General features: G+C 37.9%; 3 protein-coding genes across 3 annotated transcripts in view; 2 read left to right on the top strand and 1 right to left on the bottom strand.

Moving 5' to 3' along the window:
• LOC134749128 (heterogeneous nuclear ribonucleoprotein 27C) overlaps nt 1–10,106 on the top strand; it is a 49,749-nt gene extending 39,643 nt beyond the window's left edge. The window contains exon 9 of the mRNA XM_063684033.1: nt 7,297–10,106. Within this exon, the coding sequence (XP_063540103.1) occupies nt 7,297–7,421 (125 nt within the window). The 3' untranslated portion in view covers nt 7,422–10,106. The remainder of the gene's footprint in view (nt 1–7,296) is intronic.
• A 906-nt stretch (nt 10,107–11,012) lies between these two features.
• The window catches only part of LOC134748839 (serine/threonine-protein phosphatase 6 regulatory ankyrin repeat subunit B-like), a 52,120-nt gene continuing 39,713 nt past the window's right edge, over nt 11,013–23,419 (bottom strand). The window contains exons 9-11 of the mRNA XM_063683649.1: nt 18,806–18,872; nt 18,325–18,429; nt 11,013–11,516 (exon numbers count right to left, since the gene is read on the bottom strand). Coding sequence (XP_063539719.1) covers nt 18,404–18,429; nt 18,806–18,872 — 93 coding nt within the window. The 3' untranslated portion in view covers nt 11,013–11,516; nt 18,325–18,403. The remainder of the gene's footprint in view (nt 11,517–18,324; nt 18,430–18,805; nt 18,873–23,419) is intronic.
• On the top strand, nt 15,768–17,693 carry LOC134749065 (uncharacterized). Its single transcript, XM_063683971.1, has 2 exons — nt 15,768–16,169; nt 16,732–17,693. The coding sequence occupies exons 1-2, from the start codon at nt 15,848–15,850 to the stop codon at nt 17,691–17,693; spliced, it is 1,284 nt and encodes a 427-aa protein (XP_063540041.1). The 5' UTR covers nt 15,768–15,847.

Here is a 23,419-nt window from a genome sequence, read left to right as displayed (position 1 = left end):
AGTGTACGCGGTTTTTATATGTGTATGTTTATTCTGTAGTATAATATAAAGGAAACATGTTTGTGTAAAAGTGTATTTTGGTATTTGATATCTCGCCGTCGACCCGCTCGACGCGACTCATTATACTATATTTATGATCGTAATTGACTAATTATACAAGAGACCCCTAGTGTTAACTTTAGGTTAGCCGAGACGAGACTAAGTTGACCTCAACTCGACTGTTTAGTTCTGCATTTAATGTACCCGCGAAGTCGATTTACTGTAGTCTTTTCGAAACTTATTTTAAAATGCAGGTATTATTAATATACAACCTCATATTTATACTAGAATTTAAATATAAATGTAATTATGAGACCCATTTTATCGTAAAATAATATGCACGGGCTTTACAGTTAATTATAACATTAATTATTATAAAAAAACTTAGGGCAAGTTGTTATTTATTTCTGTTTTAATTAAAAAAATGATGTTGATTATTTTTAAACTATGATTTCTTAATAGTGAATTAAAGTACATAATTCTCGATTGATTAGATTACAAAATTGTTAGGTGAAGTATCGACTGATGTACAATATTTAAAGTAATATTTACTTACGGCAGTATATAAGTTTATTTACGCCGCCCTCCGCGGGCTGTATTTATACAGACTTGTATTAATTTCCTAAAATGTATGCGAGCGTCGCGTCGCGTCGCCTGCCGACCGGCGACCGGCGACCGGCGACCGGCCGACCGGCGCCCGGCGACCGGCGCCTGCCGACCGGCGCCCGGCGACCGGCGACTCTACACGAGTAAGCATGTTACGATTGTAAGACTATTATCTAGATGTGTTATAATGTTAATGTAACTACATACATACTATACTACTTATAGCTAGCCCTAGCGACGAGTGCATTGCGTGAGCCTACGAGTATAATAGTAGCCGCGCCGCGGCCTACATAAGTTACTTTATGTTCGTTATATAAAAAGGAAAATTATGATAGACTCACTCGATAACGTCCTTGTTGTTCTTTTAACATTACCTAATGATAATTAGTTAATTACGGTTCTAATTATTAATTTAATCGAAACTCTAAAATATTAAGACGAAAAGCTTGTAAGCTAATAAGTATTTGATGTAATGATTAAAGTGCTATCACAGAATATAACACTGGTCTTTTGAAGTAGAAATTATGCATTATTCATATTAGGTATTTTGGGTATATATTAGTGTTAGATTTAACTGGTAAATATAAGTACGTAGTTTGTAATTGTAATGAAAAAAAAAAACAGTTTTGTCGTAGTTTCCTATTATTAAGCTTCTTCTATCTTAATGAATTAAATAATACTACTGGTTGATTAATTAAAATATTAATATTATCTACCACTGCAAATATTTGAGATATCTTATGATGAAATATATATCTACTTTAAGGACATTATAAAACGTAGATAATTAAAAGAAATCAAAAAATTCAAAATAAAACTGGCATTTTTAATGTTTGAGCCCTCCCTTAGTTGTTAGTTGACCCCGCCGAGGCACTATAGGTTATCATAATTTTTGTTTTTATATTTGGGCATATAGTACAGTATCCCGCGACCCCGCAATAGTCTTATACCACTAAAACCAACCAATAACTTAACACTAGGCAGTGTCCACTGTCCACTGACCAAAAACACCTTCCAACACTATTATATCTATCTATATCCATTATTATTTACTTACATATTTTTTATTTTCCTACTGTGAATTCGCTTGTCATATCTTAACACATTCACATCAACTGTCGCCCTTTCTTCATATGTAGAATCGTATCATTTGTCATAGTGTAACAATATCGCCATCTAATTTCAAATTATCGCATAGAAACAGTATTTACAGAGAAAGTTAGCCTCATTGTTTAGTTAAAAATTAATTTTCCTATTAAAATTAATTAAATCTTTAAGGGCGGAAAGTGTAAGCTAGTGAGAAAATCTAGCAATGTAGAAAGTGTACATTATCTTTTTTGTAGACAATTTTATGTAGATTATGTATGTAAAAGAACATTTTTTGCTACGGGCCACCGTTTACGAGGTATTTACGAACAAGTATAAAAAGGGACCTTTAAACCCCCCCCCCCCCACTAGGTTACAATAGTTTAAAAATTTGCTTCGTAAGCACTTTCAAAAGGACCATAGATGCGTTCGTAAGCGACATTGTAGAAGGCTCCACTTTCCGCCCTCAGAACACCATGTAAAAGCCAGGCATAGTCAGACAAAGTTAACTCTGCGTGTCATTTGCAAGGACAAAGTGTGGTAGTGTTATTATTAATGACAAATTTCTATGATAATATAACTTTATAATGATACTGCCCTCCTTTGTTCTGTTCAAGTCAATGCAAAGTTAGCTTAGAAAGATTACTGCTATTTTCACAAACTATCTTTTACTAGTATTCTAAATAAAGAAAAAAAAATGTATTTACCATTGAATAAAGTAGCTAGTATGATTAAGTTACCAGCTATATGCACAGAGGGCGACGGCGCGGGCGGCTCGGCCGGCAGCCCCAAGTTCATGGCCGTGCAGATGCAGATGAGCGACGCCCCCCCGCCCCAGGTGGATAGCCACGTACTCGTATTTCAATGTACGAGTACTAAACAACACTTGACTGACCATCGGACCTTGAGGCCAATTCCAAATTACATTGCGATATCAAAATTATATCATTTCTAATTATGACGATGATGATTCTCTCCTGACCGATTTCTGCCACAGCGACCGTGAGTGTAGCCGATCCGCTCTCTGCTCTGCTGCGAATTTCAAATTATTTTTGTATTAAGCAAAAACGTCCGCAAAAGACAACATAATGTTTAGAAATAAAGGAAAACTGGAAAATTCGCGATACCTGGAATACGCCGCTCTACTAAGCTACCGAGATAAGCCTCGGTAAGCCCGTTGAAAGCGAATATTTCCACCATACCCTTCATAAGCGCCTTAAGTAGGCGCCTAGCGACATCTACCGTTAGAGTATTACACTTCTTATACGGCTACCGGAGTTCCGACAGTTGGTACAGCGACGGGCTGGCGAGTTCGAGTCTCGCCCGATACAGTGAGTTTCTCTACATTTCCTTTATTTCTCAGCATTGATACCATTTTATTATCATTCGCTCGTGCGTCTCGGATACGTATGAATCGGATCGGAATCGGAACGTAAGTTGTAATTGGCCTCCTTATGTCATTGTGATAAGGGTTACGAATTGTCAGTTAACAGTGTGAGCGATGTTACATTAAATTGGAGGTTATTCCCATCAGTTACAACCAAGTTGTTACCAGTGGTAACTAGCGCAGTTCGTAAAAGTTTAGCTTGCGATACAAGCGGAATACGTTATCTATATTATGGATCTTACGTTGTACTTATCTACAAAATGCGTTCTATTAGTAGAAAGATTATTCAGGCTTCTGCTAGATGGTGCCACTAGTGTAGGTCTCGTTTCCATTAATTTTGCTAGGCGCTAAAATGGCGCCAGTTAAGATAGCTAACTCAAAATTGTTTTTTTTTTTTAATATTGATTTAAAAAAAAAATTAAGGGATTTAAATTTTGCGCAATTTTGCGTTAAGCATCGCCGCGTCCCCAGCTATTAAGAAAGGGACTTTTTCCCGCTTTCAGAAACTTGCTCGTATCACAAGACATGCTTTTTATGAGGCGGGCCCTTGGTCGCGTTTGTCAAGGGATAAACACAGGATTAATTGTGACAGCTACCTTACCAGGTAAACAGTTGGAAAGTTCGACATATTTTCTGGCGCATATTTCATCTGACAATTGACATCTGATAATGACAATCTTCTGTACATTTCTGGGTTGGCAAGTAACACGCTGGTACGAAGCGTCAATGTTTACTTGTTGGACCAGGGTGCCTAGTCAACGTACCAATCGTTTACGCTTCTTAGCGTAGCGTAGCGTAGCGTAGTCATCTCTCTATCACTCTTCCATATAATGCGACAGAGACAGTTGCGTTTCGTTCGCTACGAAGCGTAAACGATTGGCACGTTGGCTACGCACCCAGCAATGTACGGTGAATTGTCCATATCAACATATTGTCAACATGATGATACAGGGGTCATATGTGCCGTTTTCAACCAAAAGGGTACTGGTATTGTCGCTTGTCAATACGGCGCTATTTCCTTAAAGCATTGAACAACTTACATATTTTTCTTTTCGGTAAAAAGTGCGTCATCGTTAGAGCGATCAATCGATCATGGTGCTCGATTTAATAAAACGAGATCTGAGAACATTCTGGTTTGTAATATTCGTGCAAATTGTAGTTCCAGCTTTTCCATTTGCTATTCACGATATGCGCTGATGATTCTTTACCCCTTATTTTTTTTCATTTTTGTTGTATTTTCTCAGTTTGGAAGATAACATTTTAATATTCTCAAACTTGAAAGCAGTTACGGCGCTCATATTACATATTACATGTATAATATGGACTGCAAGGACACAGCAATCGTGAATCAAATAAAATGACAAAATACCACCCGTCCACTAGCAACGACTGGGATTTTGTAAACTTGTCATTTGATTGTATAAAAATATATATGTATGATACAGGTTTTTATTGTGTTTATCTCGTGATAATGCGACCATGTCCTCAAATGTATAGGATCTAGGATTCTTTGGGTTTGTAATATCGGTTCTGGCTTAGTGGAAATCTAAAAATATGAACTACATATTTGAGGCTGTAAATCATGTAGAAAATAATGTCTTAACTAGACCCTAACAAAAGCATATAACAACTTAGCATGCTAGCAACATTAGGACAACCATCAAACCCCAAGGTTAGGTTGATTTTAAATATAAAAAGTAGAATATAAAGATTTTCATAAAACTTGCATCGAGCTCTTAATTTTCTGCTCCTTTTTGATAGGTCATAAGAGAGTTAGGTCGGCTGGACCTTAGTACCTAGTATTTAGGTCCCCGTGTTAGATTTTAGTATCCCCCCCCCCCCCTCTCGTTGCTCTTATTATGAATTATAATTATCTACATTAAGTTCTCTACAGTCAGCAACAAAAGTACCGAAGCAGAAGTCTTCAAAATGATCTACACACGTTTTTAAGACGAATGTGGACGACCGCCCCGAAGCCGCCTGTCCATACGAACGTTTTCCTCTGAATATTAACATGTTTGAAAATATTGACACAATTTGATGTATATCAACCACATTTATGTCCGCTCGTTTGTTTTTTTTTTCGATTTTTTAAGTTAAAGCTCAAAAATTTATATGGAATTCGTGTAGTATTAATTAAAAAAATAGAAAAAAAAACAAGTGGACATGTGTAAATCATTAAATTGTGTAAAAATATTTTCCATAATGTCAATATCCAGGGCGGAAAATGAGGACTACGTATGTATGGAGAAGTGATCGTCTCTTATCTCTTAACACAGCTATACACTTCGCCTGCTTAGCCACTTCTGCTGCTGACTGTGCTACGGTTAGTTCCCGATTCGCCGGATTCTCATATACTTACTCGGATTGTGACGTCATATCACGTCCTAAAGTAAATCCAGCGAATCGGAAACTAACCTGTGCTACTGTTAACAGGTGCCCATGATATACTGTGGTGCCATGGTGTCCCCCCAACCGTCGTTTTGTAACGTCTCCGACATGTCTGCGTCCGCATCAGGTTACCTACCCTATCCTTAAAAGGCTCACCCATTACCAGTCCGCCGGACGATATCGGCATGTCAGTTGTTCGGAACTGTCAAATTTTTGTTCTAACTGACAGGCTGATATCGTCCGGCGGACTGGTAATGGGCCCTTTATTCCCCTATCCATTTAAGTTTACAAGTCAACCGCTTAACTCAGTCGGTTCCCTAGTTGACGTGGAAGTAGCTCAGTTAGATGTGTCCTCGCGTAGCAAGAAGTGTAAAGAAATATGTCCCTTGCAACCTGCCTAGGAAACTGACTGAGTTATGCGATAACTCTGTAGAAGGTATTAGCTAGAGTATATACCCATTCAAACTAAGTAGGTATACTTAGACAGCATCAAATAGATAGTGACGGCCTAACTGGCCAAGTATATTGTAACACAACTTTGTAACCATTGAAATAAGGATGCGTTCCGATATAGTATTTGGCCACTGTGACCGTCACTATCTATTTGAGGCTGACTCTACCTACAGGATAGAATTTCACAAAACTGCAACAACTAATGGCGTTCAACAGAAGTGGTGGAAGTTAATCGAACTTAAACTATCGTGAGAAACATTTCAAAATATTTAGATCAGTACGGTTTCACTCACTATTATTTTTAGTCGCTTTTGGGGTACTGACGTACAACCGCCGCGGACACTCGTGCCTGAGGAAGGATTCCCAAAGAATCCGAAACATGTCGCCAAAAGCGACTAAAAATAATTGTAAGTGAAACCATACTGATCTAAATATTGTGTAACACTTATGTTAACACTTCTATTGAGCGCTATTTTGCCAGGTGAAAAGTTGTAAGTACCATCCTAATACTAGAGATAAGGGTGAAATCAATGTTGCAAGTTTCATTTGAATAGCATTGTATGTAAAATATGGTGGCATGTAGTTTGTGGCCGTACCTGTTTAGAATTATCGTAAAAAAGGTTAAACTGAATGCAAGGATTGGTGCGTGGTGCGGTAAGTTTTTAATTTTTTTCTGCTTCAATAAATCGGGTATAACTAAAGGGGCCCAGTGACTCGGTCCGCCGGACGATATCGGCCTGTCAGTTGTTCGGAACTGTCAAACTTTTGTTCTAACTGACAGGTATATATCGTCCGGCGGACTGATAGTTAGTGGGCTCCTTAACAGCTACACAGAGGGCGCTACTGAAGCCACAAAATGATTATAATAATTAATAAACATAAGGAGGTACCTACTTACATATTTATTCGTATGGCATAATTGTTCAGTCGTTTATAGATAGTAAATAAATATGGAACTACACAACTTTGGGAACAAATCAAATTAAATAATTAAATTAATTTAATTTTTAGTATCTGTATTATGAAATTTATAAATTAATAAACAACATCTAAGCTAAAAAAAAAAAAAAAATTACCAAAAAAATAATATGCACCAAAAAAAATCTTTTTAAACTCCTGTGAACGTTTTTGCAAATTTATCTTAGTTGGCGTTTTGTCATGCGGTCCGATTTTAGAACCACTAAACATTGTTTCGTTGTCCAGGGGGCCGATTTTTTAATTTCTAATACCGGTGGCGCCCTCTGTTGCAAGTGTAGTTTTGAACCCGTTACAATCGCTTTATGAAAATGCAATTTTCACGCCCTAGACTTTCGTTAACCTGGTGTTTCGTATAGGTGACGATTACGAGTATACTGGGGGCTCGGGGGATGGCTACCAGCGGTCTTCGAAGCGCGGCTACCACGGCCACGGCGCGAGCTCGGGCTCCACTGCCGCGTCTTACCATCCCTATCGGCGTTAGCGACTGACCGCCTGACCGGGGCTCCGAGACAACGTGTGCTGGTGCTGGTATACAATACAATCATCTGACAACTGCTTGCAAAACTGTGTTTAACATTCTCATTCTTTAAGAGGAAAAGGGGATGATCTCTTCTCCATACAAACGTGGTCCCTATTTTCCTCTGTAGACATTGACATTATGGAAAATATTTTTACATAATTTGATGCATATGAACCATAGCTATGCCCCTTCGTTGGTTTTTATTTTATTTTTTGATAATTATAAAAATTAGGAGCGAAAAACAAATTCCATGCAAATTTTGCTCCTAAGTACTCTTATAGCAATTAAAATTTCGAGAAAAACCTAACGAAGAGGGCATAGCTGTGGTTGATATACTAAGTACATCATACTGTGTCAAAATGTTTTCATTCATATTAATATCCAGAGAGGACTATTGAGGATTAAGTTTGTATGGAAAGGCGATTTCGCGCGGTCCCACTCTCGTCTTAAGGGTCGCGGGGCACTTGCCATGGATTTCCGATGACCGGGTTGGGTTTTCCGTTTCACGAAATATCAGAACATCGTTAATAGACTTAACAGTATTTAGTATGTAAAATTAACAATTAAATCTACGAATACAAATAATTACATGAGGTGACTATTAGTCAACCCCGTTCGTTATCGCTTAAAAAAAAATGTAAAAGAGTACTTTCAGAATAGTCAAACATGTTCAATGTTTGATATTTTTACACTTAAAGTCAACTATCAATGTCGATTGTGGAAGTTTTTTTTTTTAAAGTATATATTGGTAACGCTGTCCTGATATTATATATACGTGGAACGGAAAACTACTGTTAGGATGCTAACTAGGGTGGTAAGTGGTGGTGACCGCCCCCTTTCGTAACTGCCCAGTAATTAAACGGTCTCCTAACTTTGTGCCCAAAAGCCGGGGCCGGACCTACTAAGACCACTAGTTCCAGAATTAAGTTATGAACAATTCAAGTAAAATTTTGCATCAATTGTAAGCCATTTTTCTGGACAAATTGATGTCCACGTCATGTTTAACTGTTTCATGGATATTGTCCATGTTAAATCCATAGAAATGTTAACGGTTCTTTCAAATCTTCATCTGTTTTCATCCATCTGTACTTTACAGTATTTTAAAAGCAGTTGTCAATTTACGAAACTTGTAAAATATTATTGTACGTACCCATACTTTCGATGAACGCAATCATTGTATTTGTAAATGTTGTTTAAATGGGCGGGAGTGTATAAGAGATTCAATACAAAGTAAATTATTTTGACGAGTCTGTCTGTTGATGAAAATGTACCTAATGTTGATTCTGCGCCGTCCCATATATTTCATGAACTTTAGAAATTGTGCAAACGTTTAGAACACACGCTATTGAAGCATGATCTTATATACTTCTTGTCTCGTATTTTTAAGTTAGTTTAGTTTTCTTTTGGACATACATTTGTGTAGCGTGGATGGGATGACTAACCAGTGAATGTTTAAACACATACCGAATCTTGTATAATTTAGAATTGTTACATAAAGATATTTCCTGTAAGCAGACACTATTTTTACGATATGTTTGAAGCAATCGAGGTTTTGTGGGTTCATAATTTTGTGACATCACGTTTAAATGTTTTGGGCGTTTAATGTTGCCAAGAAATGTTGAATGAATCGGTATTTTTTCTATCAATATTACTTGTAGAGTAGATTTAAAAGTAACCATATCCATGGTTTAGAAATTATTTGTAATTGTTGCATGACTTGCATGTGTCTGAAATGTATGTTCTAACTTAAGTAAATCGCCTAAGAATCGTGTCCAATAGACTGGTGGAGCTAGGAACGCATTTATTGATTAAGAAAGACAACATCATCATCAATAATGTTCCAAGTTCTAATGACATGAAATATCTATTACTTAGGTATTCCGTTTTTCGATGTCTTACGACATGGCCGATCACAATCAAATGGTACCTCAGATCGATCATTTGTGATCAAATCAGATGTGTCCTCTGACGAAGCACTGGGTTCTCATGTGTATTTCTTTTATTTACAATAAAAGTAATAAGTAATTATAAGTTTTATTTAAAATCACTGGCAGAAGACTGGCGGGCGCTCGAGCCTGCAATCCTCGACGACGGGTATTAATAACTAAACGATATTTTTTATAATAATCCTTTTATTTTTGAATCATTTTAAACTACATTTTATACAACGCGCGTAGGTATAGGCCTTGTGAATATATTTAAATACTGTACGAATAAATTTTAAAAACATCGATAAGCATGTAATTAAAATTAATGTTTATATTTATATCGATGTAATATAAAATAGATTTAATGTACATTATCATAAAGTTCTTAATTAATTTAATAGACTTCGGACACAGGTGAACAGGCATAGAGATTGCTGATAGGTTTACATTTATAATATAGAAATTACCCTAGATATACTTTAATATTACACACTAAAATAAAGAGGTTTAACAGTTAGCACACAGCATTACGTTACGTTAGATTACCACTTCTGGACAATGGAGTAGTTAGCCACCTACACCCTACACTATTGTAACACTTAATTCTAAGAATTCTATTTTGGCTTAGAATTTTTTAACGTTAAAAACATGTTCTTGCAATAGAGTAATAGAATACGAAAAATCTTATGTATAATCTGAATAAATTATGTAAAGAGAATTTCCACATTGTTTGTTTACAGTAAACTTACTCTAGGGTGATATCATTATTAGTATATATTACAATAATGGACAGATAAATTGAATTTGACATTTAGCTTAATTCCGCACACAATATTGCGCGCTAATTCCTTAATTATAAAAGCGATTTTGGATGTGCAAAATATGTAAGTATTTAACAAAACGTGAAATTATTTATAAAACGTCCCATCTGTTTAGTTTAATTAATATCTACTTAAAAAAATAATTATTCTCAATCACAATTATTTTATACCAGCCAAAGCAGATTTACCAATCACTAAAAAGGTAGAAAGTTTTTGTAAAATGTCACTACCTATCTCAATAGCAAGGACGAGAGTCCAGAGGGCTTACGGCGGTATCGAAAATAGAAAATTAGTTAGCTTTAGTAGTGGATGGAAGTTGTTATCAAAGTCGACCCGCAAATCAAAGTAACCCCGGTTTACCGTAACTAACAAACACAATAACTAACTCAGAGGAAAAATACTGTAGTGTATAATTATAGTAATAAGGGAGGAGGTGGGAGAGATCGAGAATCGAGATGACCGAACGAGGTGGGGTGTAGTCTCTAGTTCCTCATAACGTGAAATAAGAATTGAAACGCCGATTTGCAACACAATTATATTATTAATAAATTAGACGCGTATACATGACATGTTATTTCTTTGAAGGATATTGCAAAAGTAAAAGGCTTGACAATGGCCGCGCTTATATAGGTCGCAGGAAACCCGTAGCGCGCGATGTGTGCAGCGCAGCGCCATCTACCATGAAATTGAGTATGCTTTCTTGCTTGCCGCAACATGGGGTCTTATGGAACTTTCAGAGTAACTGAAAGCACTATTATTGTTTGTCCTTAGAATAATAGTTTCACTTTTCAGATTTGCCTACTTCTATAAGTTTTTATTAATACCACTCGAAAACGTAAGATATTGTTGATGTGAGTGCACCAAAGCTTAGTGGGCTACAATTAACTTGAGTAAATTGCGTATCTTAGGTTGTTTTTAATATGTTGTGATTGTGGCCAACTTTATAGTAAGTATACTTGCTTTGGCTAATTAAATAATTTAGGCCTATTTGATTATAGACCAGGCATGGACAAAGTCACCTCGTGACTGTAGGTCAGTGACTCGAGTCAAAAACGAGTTATCAGATCACGAGGTTAAGTCGATCTCGGAGTTGTCTCACGGTCGGACGATACACTCGCATACGTCTTATCTTGTCATCCGCGCCACAGTGCACAGGACAGACGGCACGGGTCCGGCGACAGTGACCGGATAAGTGAAGGTTCATGGACGACGGCGGCAGTTGATGCACTCGCACGGCGCCGGCGCGGCTTCGTCCGGTAGGTGCGCGTGCGACGCCCGGTAGCACAGCTCGCGGTAGCGCGCGCAACCTGCCACAATATAACATAGTTAGGGCAACATAGATAGGTAACAGACGTATAAGTACTTGTAGTAGAGATAGTCAGGTGATTTTTCGGCTCGAACACAATCTCTAAAACAATGCCATTGTGTGTGGTTAACCCGAAAGCGTGCTACCAGTAAGACGATATTACTTGCCAAATTTCATAGTTCTAGGTCAACGGGAAGTACCCTATAAATTTTGTTCCGAGTGTCGAAATAGACGTTTTTGTGACATAAACGGCTGATTGTTTTTTTTCGCACTTTCAAGGGCTAGTCTCTTGGTGAGACGAGTATATGATTTTAATTTTAGCTCTATACCTGCAAACGTTCCCGAGATTAAGGGGTCTTGATAGACGAACGAACAATAGAGTGAGCGAGTCCTATATAAGGTTTTGTTTTTTCCTTTTGAGATATGGAACCCTAAAAATAAAGCAAGTAAAGAAAATAAAACAAACGTTGCTGGTTGTTGATGTTTTGATATCTAAACTTATTGCGTCTGACATTGCCGTTAGAAGCGCCTGAGTGTCTCTCTTTATTTTTTATATCGCGTCGGTCCTGCCTGAGGCCCAACGCGGCGAACACCGAAGTTTGCAATCTTTCTCTTTTACTCCAATTAAGGCAAACTTCGGTGGTCGCGGTATATAGGCCCTCCCTTTTCTACCGCTACCCTCAACCTCATAATAGTAAAACTTGTAGTGAATATCGGGTTCTTATAAATAGATGGCGTTAAATAGTATGTCCTTGTCTACGTTCTAACGTAGTAAGAAGTAAGAACATTACAATTATCATTTTTGAACCGCACGGATAACTAGGTAATTTTTTATCAAGGAGAAACTTCTGCGAATTCTCAATATTACTTGAGAGAAAGATTTATTAAGTGCGTATATAAATATAGAGAAACACATATCTTACATTTTACTTCCTTCCGACATCCGATATCGGATCTGACAATGTGAAAACGCTATTAGACTACTGAGTACTGCCGGCCGAGCCAAGGTGACAATCGCTATCGCTTCGGCAACGAAACGCTTTGTCTCTCTATCACTCTTCCATATTAGTGCGACAGTGACAGTTGCGTTTCGATCGCTACGGAGCGTTAGCGATTGGCGTGTTGGCTACGGGGCCTGACAACAATGTATACCTAAAAGAGCCAAACGAGTTCGCGGTCTCCAAAGTCACCTATGCAGAGCTACAGACGATATGATTACCAATAAAAACAACTCATCCTTAAGGCAGGTGCCCACTGAAGGAAACAATATCGCAAAGCATCTTTTTTTTACTTTTCGATGGAGGGAAGGTTGCTTGTGGGGCTAATCCAGGACCCTTTCGCATCACACTTGAGCTTACTACTCTGGAAAACTACAAAGTTTGCGCTCCAGAGAGATTGGTTGAGCTACTCAACAAGGATAGCCTTTTATAACGTAGGCAGCAAAATGACGTCAGCGACGTCGTAATGACGTAATAATGCCGTCATTATGACGTCGCTGACGTCATTTTACGTCATTTTGCTACCTGGGGTAGACGTAGGCCATACCGCCTACTTATAATACATCCCGGCGTTTCAAGCTCTTTAATACCAGCCACCAGCACGCATCGTCACGTGATGACGTGACCACTATAATAGTTAACTACTGAAAGTAGCCTATGTATCAAACTCCATCGTACACAGCCCCTTCCATCTGATATAAATAAGAAATACTTACTTCACTCGAAGTGGGCTTATTTCAGCGTGAAGGTTGCGACTTCCAGCGCTGATCTTCCGACCAGATAAACTCTGTGTTACAGTGTTATCTTTCAAAATATTGAAATGCCAACATCCCTACCATGTATACCCATTTATAATGTGATATTATAAATGAGAAAGTAACTCTGTATGTCTGTCTGTTACTTCTTCACGCTTAAATTAAACGTTGAACCGATAGATGCAATTTGGTATGGAGATAGTTTGAGACCTGTTGAAGGATAGTTTTTATCACCATCATTCCACGCAGACGAAGTCGCGGGCAGAAGCTAATAGGGTATTTGACTACTGGTCAAATCAGTTTCTTTTTTCGAACTGTCAAAACGATTTTGCTACTATGGAATTTATATGAAACACTAGCATGTGACGTCACAATCAAATTACCTACTCTTTATAGTTATAAAGGAGTTTTAAAATAGAAATTGTGTCTAAAAATAACTGCTGTCTACGTTTCTCTATGAATCTTCTGGTGCTTTATTTCATGCATGGTGTAATAGTACATTTCGATGCTAGTGCGGAAACATTTCCGCACGTGTATCGAACGACGTTTTTTAATACATAAATACATACATACAAACATACATATAATCACGCCTATTTCCCGGAGGGGTAGGCAGAGATCACGGATTTCCACTTGCTACGATCCTGGCATACCTCTTTCGCTTCCTTCACTTTCATAACATTCCTCATACACGCTCGCCGGTTTAGGGTGCTCTTGACCTGGCCTTTCTTCAGGATTTCCCCGATCTGATCCGAGAAAGTCCTCCGCGGTCTGCCCCTTGCAACTCCCGTTTCTACCTCTCCCTTATACACTCTTTGTTAGCCTTCTTTCACTCATTCTTTCCACGTGTCCAAACCATCTCAACATACCTTTCTCAATTTTTGTCACTACATCTTCGTTCAGTCCACACTTTTCCCTTATCACACTGTTCCTAATTCTGTCTTGTAATCTTACACCACACACACTTCTCAACGCTCTCATTTCCACTGCATTCACTTGGTTCTGATGCCTCTTCTGCCATACCCAACTTTCGCTACCATACATAAGTGTAGGCACCAACACCCCTCTATGCACAGCCAACCGTGCTTTTTGCGACACCTTCTGGCTGCTCATAAAAATGCAGTTGCGATAAAATAAGAAAAGCAACAAGTAAGGAACAGAATTCGAAACTTTTATATTATTAATTCTGTGACATCATTGACATTGACATTATGAAGAAGTGTTTTTCTAGCTTTTATTCGACTAATTTATTTTAAATACAGTCAAATACCCTATTCTAGATAAATGTTCGACGCTACTTTACAATCTTTATACATAGCGAAACCAGCATTATGTAATTTTTCAAAGCTAGCTATTTGATAAAATTTATAAGCTTTTAAACTTAATAATCTTCTTGTCCCGCTGCCGCCGATGGAAATGCATCTTTAATTAAGTACCTACAGGGTGTTTTGCACATGGTTGGAAAGATGAAATCAGCGAAGAGGTGGGATCATATATACGCTACTAGCTTAGCTCTATAAAAATGGCCTGGGCCCCATGGTTTAGGATTTTTTTTTGTGTATTTAAAAAATGTATGCCAAAATACATCACTTAAACTTAAATAACATATCAAAATAGGGATAAACCCATCAAAATGTGTTTTTGTTCTTATCTTGAGTGTTGTTTATTTGGTGGACATATATATTATTATTGTAAACAAATAAAAAACTACGACACTTTAAAGTTTGTGAGAGGCAAAAAACTTATCTAACATTCAACATTATAAATAAATATTATAGGGACATTCTTACACAAATTGACTAAGTCCCACGGTAAGCTCAAGAAGGCTTGTGTTGTGGGTACTCAGACAACTTATTATACAAATACTTAAATACATAAAAAACACCCATGACTCAGGAACAAATATTTGTGTTTATCACACAAATAAATGCCCTTACCGGGATTCGAACCCGGGACCATCGGCTTCACAGGCAGGGTCACTACCCACTAGGCCAGACCGGTCGTCAAACTTTGAATTGTAATAAAAAAAACTGAAAGAGATCGAGAAGTTCTAATTCCAGGAAAACAAGTATGTATGTTTACATACATACATACATACATACATGTTTTCCTGGAATTTTCGATCTCTTTCAGTTTATGCCCTTTTTGTCCCCAGTTTATGCCCTTTCCAACGACATGTTACATGCATACATTTTTATTCAATGACGTTACTAGATTTATTTGCTAATTTAATTGTCTGTCCGAACACACGCAAAAACCTTAAATTACCTATTAAAGTAAATCAATTTTATTTTCCGTTGATATATGTATAATATTTTTTCACTCTAGGTATAAGATTTATATGGCTAAATAAGTAGCATATGGCCCCACCTCTTCGCTGTTTTAGTTTGTCCAACCATGTGCCGAACAACCTGTATATCAAAAGGTCAGAACCAAAGGACAAACAGAAACGTCATTAAGGTAAACAAAATGTTAGTCTTGATTTTCCAGTCTATTTTTGGCAAACGACACTTAAATTATCTCTGCAGTTCACATCGAAATTTCATCCCACAACGTTCTGTGTGAAATCAAATGTAATAATGAATTTTCAAGGGGATTCTCATGTCCAATATATATCTGAAAAAGATATCAAACTAGTTCTGAGCGAGTACGGATTTGGGGATGGTATAATAGAAAACTACTCAGTGCATTATGTTGGAGATAAAATGGTTGGGTTTGGAGCCGACTACTTGAAGTTGCAAGTACCTGTGATATCAAACAACAAGAGAGAGCAGCACAACTTTTTCATCAAAGCGGTTTCTCTGACGAATGCCGCTAAAGCGAACATGGATAAGGAGATGGGGACCTTTGACAATGAACGATTCTTTCATGATGTTATCCAAAGGAATATTGCTGTACCAGGTAAGATAAATTATACGTTCATACCTACAGTAAATACAAAAATATTGTCAGTCGGGACAAGTGCACCTACAGGGGAAAATGCGTCTAGAAAATATAACCTTAAATAAAGGGTTAGAAAACTTTCCACCGTGACGAACCTATTCCTGTCCTTATTAAAGTACGGCTAAGCTGGAAGGGAATATAAAGGGTTACAAAACTTTCTACCGCGACGAACCTGTTCCTGTCCTTAATAAAGTACGGCTAAGGTGGAAGGGAATATAAAGGCTTACAAAACTTTCTACCGTGACGAACCTGTTCCTGTTCTTACTAAAGTATGGCTAAGGTGGAAGGGAATAAAGGGGTAGCCCTTTATTTACGGTTGTGTAAGTATATTTATGGTAGGCGCAGTTGACAATGGCGCATGTTGCCTCGACTGACCTTATACATAGGTACTGTTGAAGTGAGAGCGTCTGTGGCTAGCGAATTAAACGAGATCAACAAGATATGTACCTACACATATTTATGAACTCGACTGTAATTCATACTTATATTTAATTTTAATCCTACTCCAATTTAATTCTAGGTATGCAGCCATGGAGTGCAAAATTTGTGTCATGCCTCGAAAACGCAGTGGTGTTCGAAGATTTGTCAGCTCTACAATACGAAATGAGGAGTAGATTTGCCAAATTTGACGAGCAACACACCCAGCAAGCACTCCAAGCTCTAGCTAGATTTCACGCGAGCTCTATCATCTTTGAGGAGACAAGAACTAAAGAATTACATCGAACTTACACACTTGAAGAACGATATAATGAAAAATTGGGGTCAGGAGGCTTCATCGAAACAGATTCGTGGTTTATCCAATGCAGAATAGGAGCTTTAGAAGCTGTTAAAGCCTTCTCAAAATATAGGTACTTGGATGTCATGAAAATCATTGAAAAACGGTGGAACACCGTGTTCAACTCTGTTTTGATTTTAGCCGAGCCATCTAAGGAGCATCGTAACGTGTTATGTCATAGAGATTTGTGGAATAATAATATGTTGTTTCATTATAAGAGAGTAGAAGACGGCAGTGTAGCGCCTGACGATTGTGTGTTCGTGGATTTTGCTGCTGTGCGGTGCATGCCGCCAGCGGGCGACGTTATGCAACTTCTTCACTGTAACTTGACGCCTCGTTATCGAAAACAAAACCTCGACTACATTCTGTCCTACTACTACAACGAACTTAAACTAGTACTTGGGAATCATAGCATCGATATTGAAGAATTTTTAACTAAGGATAACTTTATGAGTTCAGCAAAAGAACAGAATATTTGGGGTCTTGTAACGCACGCGTGCTTAATGCAAACGTTTTGGCTGGATGATGATATGATGAAGAAGATATCCAAGGATTCTGCGCTGTTCGATGAGATCATGTTGAATGACAAAACTACTTTTATGAAGAACATGATGAAAAAGGATAATGATTACAAAAAAGTGATATTGGAAGTGCTTGACGAGTTTATTGAACAATACATTCTAAATGAAAACGGAATTCAAATATAAACAAGGTACCTATGTTAAGATTTTTAATTTTAGTTTGTAGGTAAATATCTAGGTTTATGTGTTACTCTTTTAGTATATCTACTTTTATTGTCATAATTCTTATTGTCATAAAATTTTAATAACAAAGTTTATTATTTTTTAAACACCATTGCTCTTACGGATTTTCAGAACCCCCCTCCCAGTTTATGTTTAAAAGTAAAGGTTTTGACAGAGCTATGTAGGAGTTGTAGGGTACTCAATATCTCCTTCAAGCGGAACGTTAATTTAGTATATGACGCTCGAAAAGTAAAACGTGGGAGAAGCGTCCATAGAAACTAACTTATTCCCATTTGTCATCGACGATCTGTGAAAGGGTATAGGGTATAGGCAGTATGTTAAGGCTACACGCACATTTTTGCATTTGCTTAACATTGATGCCCCGCTGGACGCCGCCGCTCGAGCACAATAGACAGCATGCAACCTAATAAGTCCCTAGGTACAACAGATGGCCCAACAGATAAGGTAACAACTGAGGGCAGGAAGAGGCGCGTGTCGGCCGCGAAACCACGCTGCGCGCCAGTCTGGCCGACAGCACCGTTGCTGACTGCTCTACATATGGCTAACTACAGTAAGCCCTGTCCTAGTGTCCCACCTGTGGGCGGCAGGGCGAGGCGCGTGTCGGCCGCGAAGCCGCGCTGCGCCAGGCGGTCCAACAGCACCGTTGCTGACCATCACCGCTCGCCCTCGCCTTCGACACCTGCGGATTTAGAAACACTTTAAAGGGCGTCCATATTGCCCGAATGTTCTCGTAACCTGCTCGTGGAAAACTTATCGTGGTCTGTATTTTTCACTCAAAATCATACGAGGGACTCGCATCATGTATAGCTTGACAAATTCGCAAGTGACACTCCGATGGTCCGCGGACCGACGGCCTACCGCCCGCACAACTCATACCCGCCCCTGCTGTCTTTCGTACCCGTCCCGCGGACCATGGAAGTGTCACGTACGAATTTGTCAAGCTATAAATGGGCCTTATTATGGGGTTTAGCAGACTAACGGCCTGGCCACGACATCGCCCGGCAGCGGCAGCAGCGAGCAGTGCAGTCCATCCAATGTGAAGATCGTCATCTTACCTTCGCAGGCAGCGGGTGAGTGTCCGCCGGACTTGTCGCGCGGCGTGGTCGACCCGTCCGAGTGGTCCTGCAACGTTACAATACCTATCTTTAAGCTCAGCACGCACGGTAGGAAAGATACCTCCTAGTAGGGTAGACTGGGGACAATTGAAACAATTTATGTTTGATGGCCTGTTACTATTTCATGTTTACAGTTAGAAAGGTATGCGCCTATATTACTAATCATAATCATAATCTTTATTGTTTGTGAGAAATGGGTTATATTTACTAAACCTTATTTATTTAGTTCTTAAACAATCATTCATTCATTCTAATTATTATTATTCTAGTCTATATTATTCTGAATCTAACATATTAATCTCTTTATTTATTCATTTTCTTATGTTAGGTTTTTTATAATATGGATATAAAAGTAAAATATAAAAACACTTACAAAACAATACAAAATACATATAAACAAATTATAAAAAACCTAACCTAGGGTTAGCGTTAGGTAGCGGGGCAGGGCCCAAGCTGCCGGTGGTCAGGGCTGCAGAGAGAGGAACCGGCGGACTATCCGCGCCGTGTCCAAGATCACCGCCTTCTGCATCTGACCCTTGATCCAACCACCTAGCGAGAGTCTCTCAAGGTGTTGGTCGAGACTCTTCGCTATGAGACCGTTCGCTGAAACGACTATCGGGACAATGATCGTCGAATCAACATACCACATGGCGGTTATCTCGTGAGCCAAGTCTAGGTACTTACTGGACTTGTCCTTCTCAGCTTTCACGAGATTCTCATCATGGGGGATGGTGATGTCGACGAGCACGGCTCGGCGCTGCGATCGATCTATTATCACAATGTCAGGCTTATTGGCTACAATAGTCCTGTCAGTGATGATAGATCGATCCCAATAGAGCGTGGCACGACCATTCTCGAGAACTGGCACAGGTAAATACTTGTAGTACGGTACTTCGCGGTCCACAAGGCCATATAGAAGAGCAAGCTGCTGGTGAATTAATTATTATTATTACATATTAATTATTATTATTGTATTCATTATTTAAATTTATTGGATTTTGATTTTATTGTTGTAAGTTTTGTTTTTATTTTTAATGTATTTACTAACACAGCTATAACGATGGTACTAACAATATTGTACGGAATCTTGAATGTTCTGAAATAAAGATATTTTTTTTTAAACAAAGTTTGAAAACCCTACCGCCCATGGCTATGTAATGATAGGGAATCAAAGATAATGTGGGAGAGTGGTTCAATTGACCCCATTGGTATGTTGATAGAAAAAACTATGTGAGGACGTTTGAAACACCATAATATTTTCAACAAAATAAATGATTTTTTATTATTTCTTATCTATTTTTAATAACGCTCTCTGTATACTACGAGATCAACTAAAGTTCGCAAACATATTAATTTTAAAAATACAATTTATGAGCATCAGAAAATCTTGATTAATGTATACGAAAATAAAATTGTGAGACTTCTAAACTTCTTTGTTGCGATTACTTTAACCAAATATAAATATAACTCCGTAATAGATGGATACAGGAAAAAACGTGCCTCGAAAATCAAGAAAATTTGATTCTCGATCAGAGGGCGCTACTAGCTCTGCCTACTGTCGTATAGATGGCGTTGACGGTTTCGTTTGTTATTTAACAATTTTAACGCATATCAGTGAAAGAACATGGGTCAAAATCATAAAAATAATTAATGCAAATAAAAAAAAACATTTATCTATATTTAAATACATTTTATCGTATTTTTATAAATCTTCATTTTTAGTTTTAAGGTGTGTCGATAGATGGCAGTGAATTTACTGGGGTTACAAAATTTACTATGACAGTACCGCTCTATCTTATTATATCCTCTTTGCCTTAACCATATAGCTTAATAAAGGTAGCTTAACGCAACAATAATATCATTGATCTGTTTTTTGATCGAGCTTGAGAGTACCAATAACAATTCGATAGAAAAACAAATAACCCGATCAATTTAGGGAAAACAATTTCGTCCCACAAGTGCCGTTCCGTCAAATATGCAAAAGAAAACACCAGAAATAAGCTTGTTTCGTAAATGAAATTGAATGGAAATTGCGTTTAATGGGAAGAGAAAATTTGCGACTCGTATATACGATTAAAGCAGGGACCGTTACCGGTATAACTAAAACACAAAATAACACATAGCATTGCCAATATTTCTCTGATATTCTAGAATGATATTCAGGTACGGATAATAAGTTATCAGATTAGCTAGGTAATTGAAATGCAAAAATATACATAAACAACCGATATACCGAAATTGAATACCGGTTATTTTGTATGAAACCAATACCGGTACTCGGTCCCCGGATTAAAGTCGCTACCGGTCGATGGGCCGGAACTCGGAAGCTGGGGCTTCGGGCTCATTGAATAATTTCGACGCCACCGGCTAGTTAAGTTAGTTTTGCCGTGTGATACAACATGTGCGAGCGAGTCGAACGTTCATGTGAACCAGTTTAATCATAGTAAACTTAAGTCCTACACAAATATTAGAGGGCCAATTACCGAGACAAACTACAAATAGGCAGCACCTATATAAAGTTTCTACACTCATGGACAAATTTAGAGAAACACACAAAAAAAGTTTAATTACTAATTTTGAAATTACTTAATTAAGGTACTGTAATCCAATAATTAAACCTTGTTTGCGTTCCTCTTGTCAATGTGTATATTTGGGTTAATTTTTTATTTGTTGTCAAATTCTTTTTTTACGTCATATTTTGACATTTGGTGATAAATTGTATATAGGCAACATAATCGCAATTTCACCGTAAGTCCTTAAAAAATCTTCCCCCTCATCCCGCATTACGAAAACGTACCTACCTATGTAAAAAAAAATCGTAAGTACATTTTTCCAAATTTGGATTTTACATTATTTCGCCTTTTATATAATAAAGAGCTCTTCAAACCAGCCTTATATCGGTTTATTAGGTGACATTTGACTGACCTTCGATGACATATCTAAGTATTCAAACCAACATTACTTAGACTTATATTGACCGGGATATAGACCGTGATTACCTTTTGTATTATTTGTGAGCTCCCGATATTTCGACGCAGTTACATGCATCATGTTCACGGGTGACTGAAGATAGCGGGTGGGTGTCAAAGTTGTGTAGACAGCGCTCTGTCTACCCTCATTCTTGCGCGTCGGCTGCGTTCACTTTCAACGTTACCAACGGTCGCATTCACACTTGTTGGTCCGGTCGCGTTCACACTCGTTGGTCTGTCCAAACACACTACACTCACGGTGTCACTACGCGTGTTTGATTCGGATATCACTGGTTTTTTACACAAACAAATCACAGGATTCCACACATTTGACAGTTTAAACCCATCTTCACGATTAAAATTTTTGTATTTGTGAATTTCAACGGCTTCTCTTACCAATCTTGGTATATAGTAAAATAAAAAAAAATTATAATCGTGAAGATGGGTTTAAACTGTCAAATGTGTGGAATCCTGTGATTTGTTTGTGTAAAAAACCAGTGATATCCGAATCAAACACGCGTAGTGACACCGTGAGTGTAGTGTGTTTGGACAGACCAACGAGTGTGAACGCGACCGGACCAACAAGTGTGAATGCGACCGTTGGTCACCCGTGAACATGATGCATGTAACTGCGTCGAAATATCGGGAGCTCACAAATAATACAAAAGGTAATCACGGTCTATATCCCGGTCAATATAAGTCTAGTGAAACTAACCGTGAATCATTCAAAACTCCAACATTACTTAGTTGGTCAACGAATGACTCACTATAATTGTGATTCTAAATATTTATAAGAAAAGTAGATAAAAAAATACAAACCACAATAAAACCTAGTTATCTATTCTACAAACATCACAAAGAATACGAGACACAAATATTTTTCCAAGCTGTATTTTTAAAAGAGGATCTCCTGAGCACCTACTATTTATCAAAGTAAGTTTCTAAGGCAATATTTGTATGCGATGTATATTTTGAGCTTCTATATACGGAGTCAGATAAGATCGTTCTTTTGTTGCCTGAAGAAATATTATGATACGAAGGAGAAAAAATACGAATTCTGGGCATCTTGGAAGTAGGTTGCAAAGAAACAGAAATAAATACAGTAAGTAATCAATCTTTCCACAGCTAGAGATGCACTTTCGACGTTCAAATCTGCGATCGTTCGTGTGAACTTATCATAGTATTTTAACTCGATGGGTAGGGTAACATGTCTCATCTGCATATAATGTATAACCTAAAAACGCCAAATCTCGCTAAATGGTACTGAAATGATACCTGTCAACGAACGTACCCATCGAGTTTGAAATAGTTATTTGTGCAACAAGAGAGGAAATTTTGCTCTCGTGTTGCACATATAATTTTTCACCTCAGTAGTGAGAACATATTAAAGGTTAAAATGTATTTCGAATTACACAGAATTTACACATACACAAAAAAAAAATTGTAATAGAAGTATGAAGTGGCAGTTCATGGCCTTCACTAAATTAAAAACCTACTTTGTTTCACTCCCTGGAGTGAGGAAAGTAGCTCTTTCCTCACTCCAGGGAGTGACGAAATTAGGCGTGTTCGAGCTGCTGAGGTGGGA

Source organism: Cydia strobilella, chromosome 17 (genome assembly GCF_947568885.1).
Source record: "Cydia strobilella chromosome 17, ilCydStro3.1, whole genome shotgun sequence".
Taxonomy (NCBI): Eukaryota; Metazoa; Arthropoda; class Insecta; order Lepidoptera; family Tortricidae; genus Cydia; species Cydia strobilella.
This window is presented reverse-complemented; position numbering and strand designations above follow the sequence as displayed.

Excerpts from the sequence above, each read along its gene's own strand:
- LOC134749065 (XM_063683971.1), top strand. The coding sequence starts at position 15,848 with ATGAATTTTCAAGGGGATTCTCATGTCCAATATATATCTGAAAAAGAT. Across the intron at positions 16,170-16,731 it reads AAGGAATATTGCTGTACCAG|GTATGCAGCCATGGAGTGCA; the intron begins GTAAGATAAATT and ends ATTTAATTCTAG.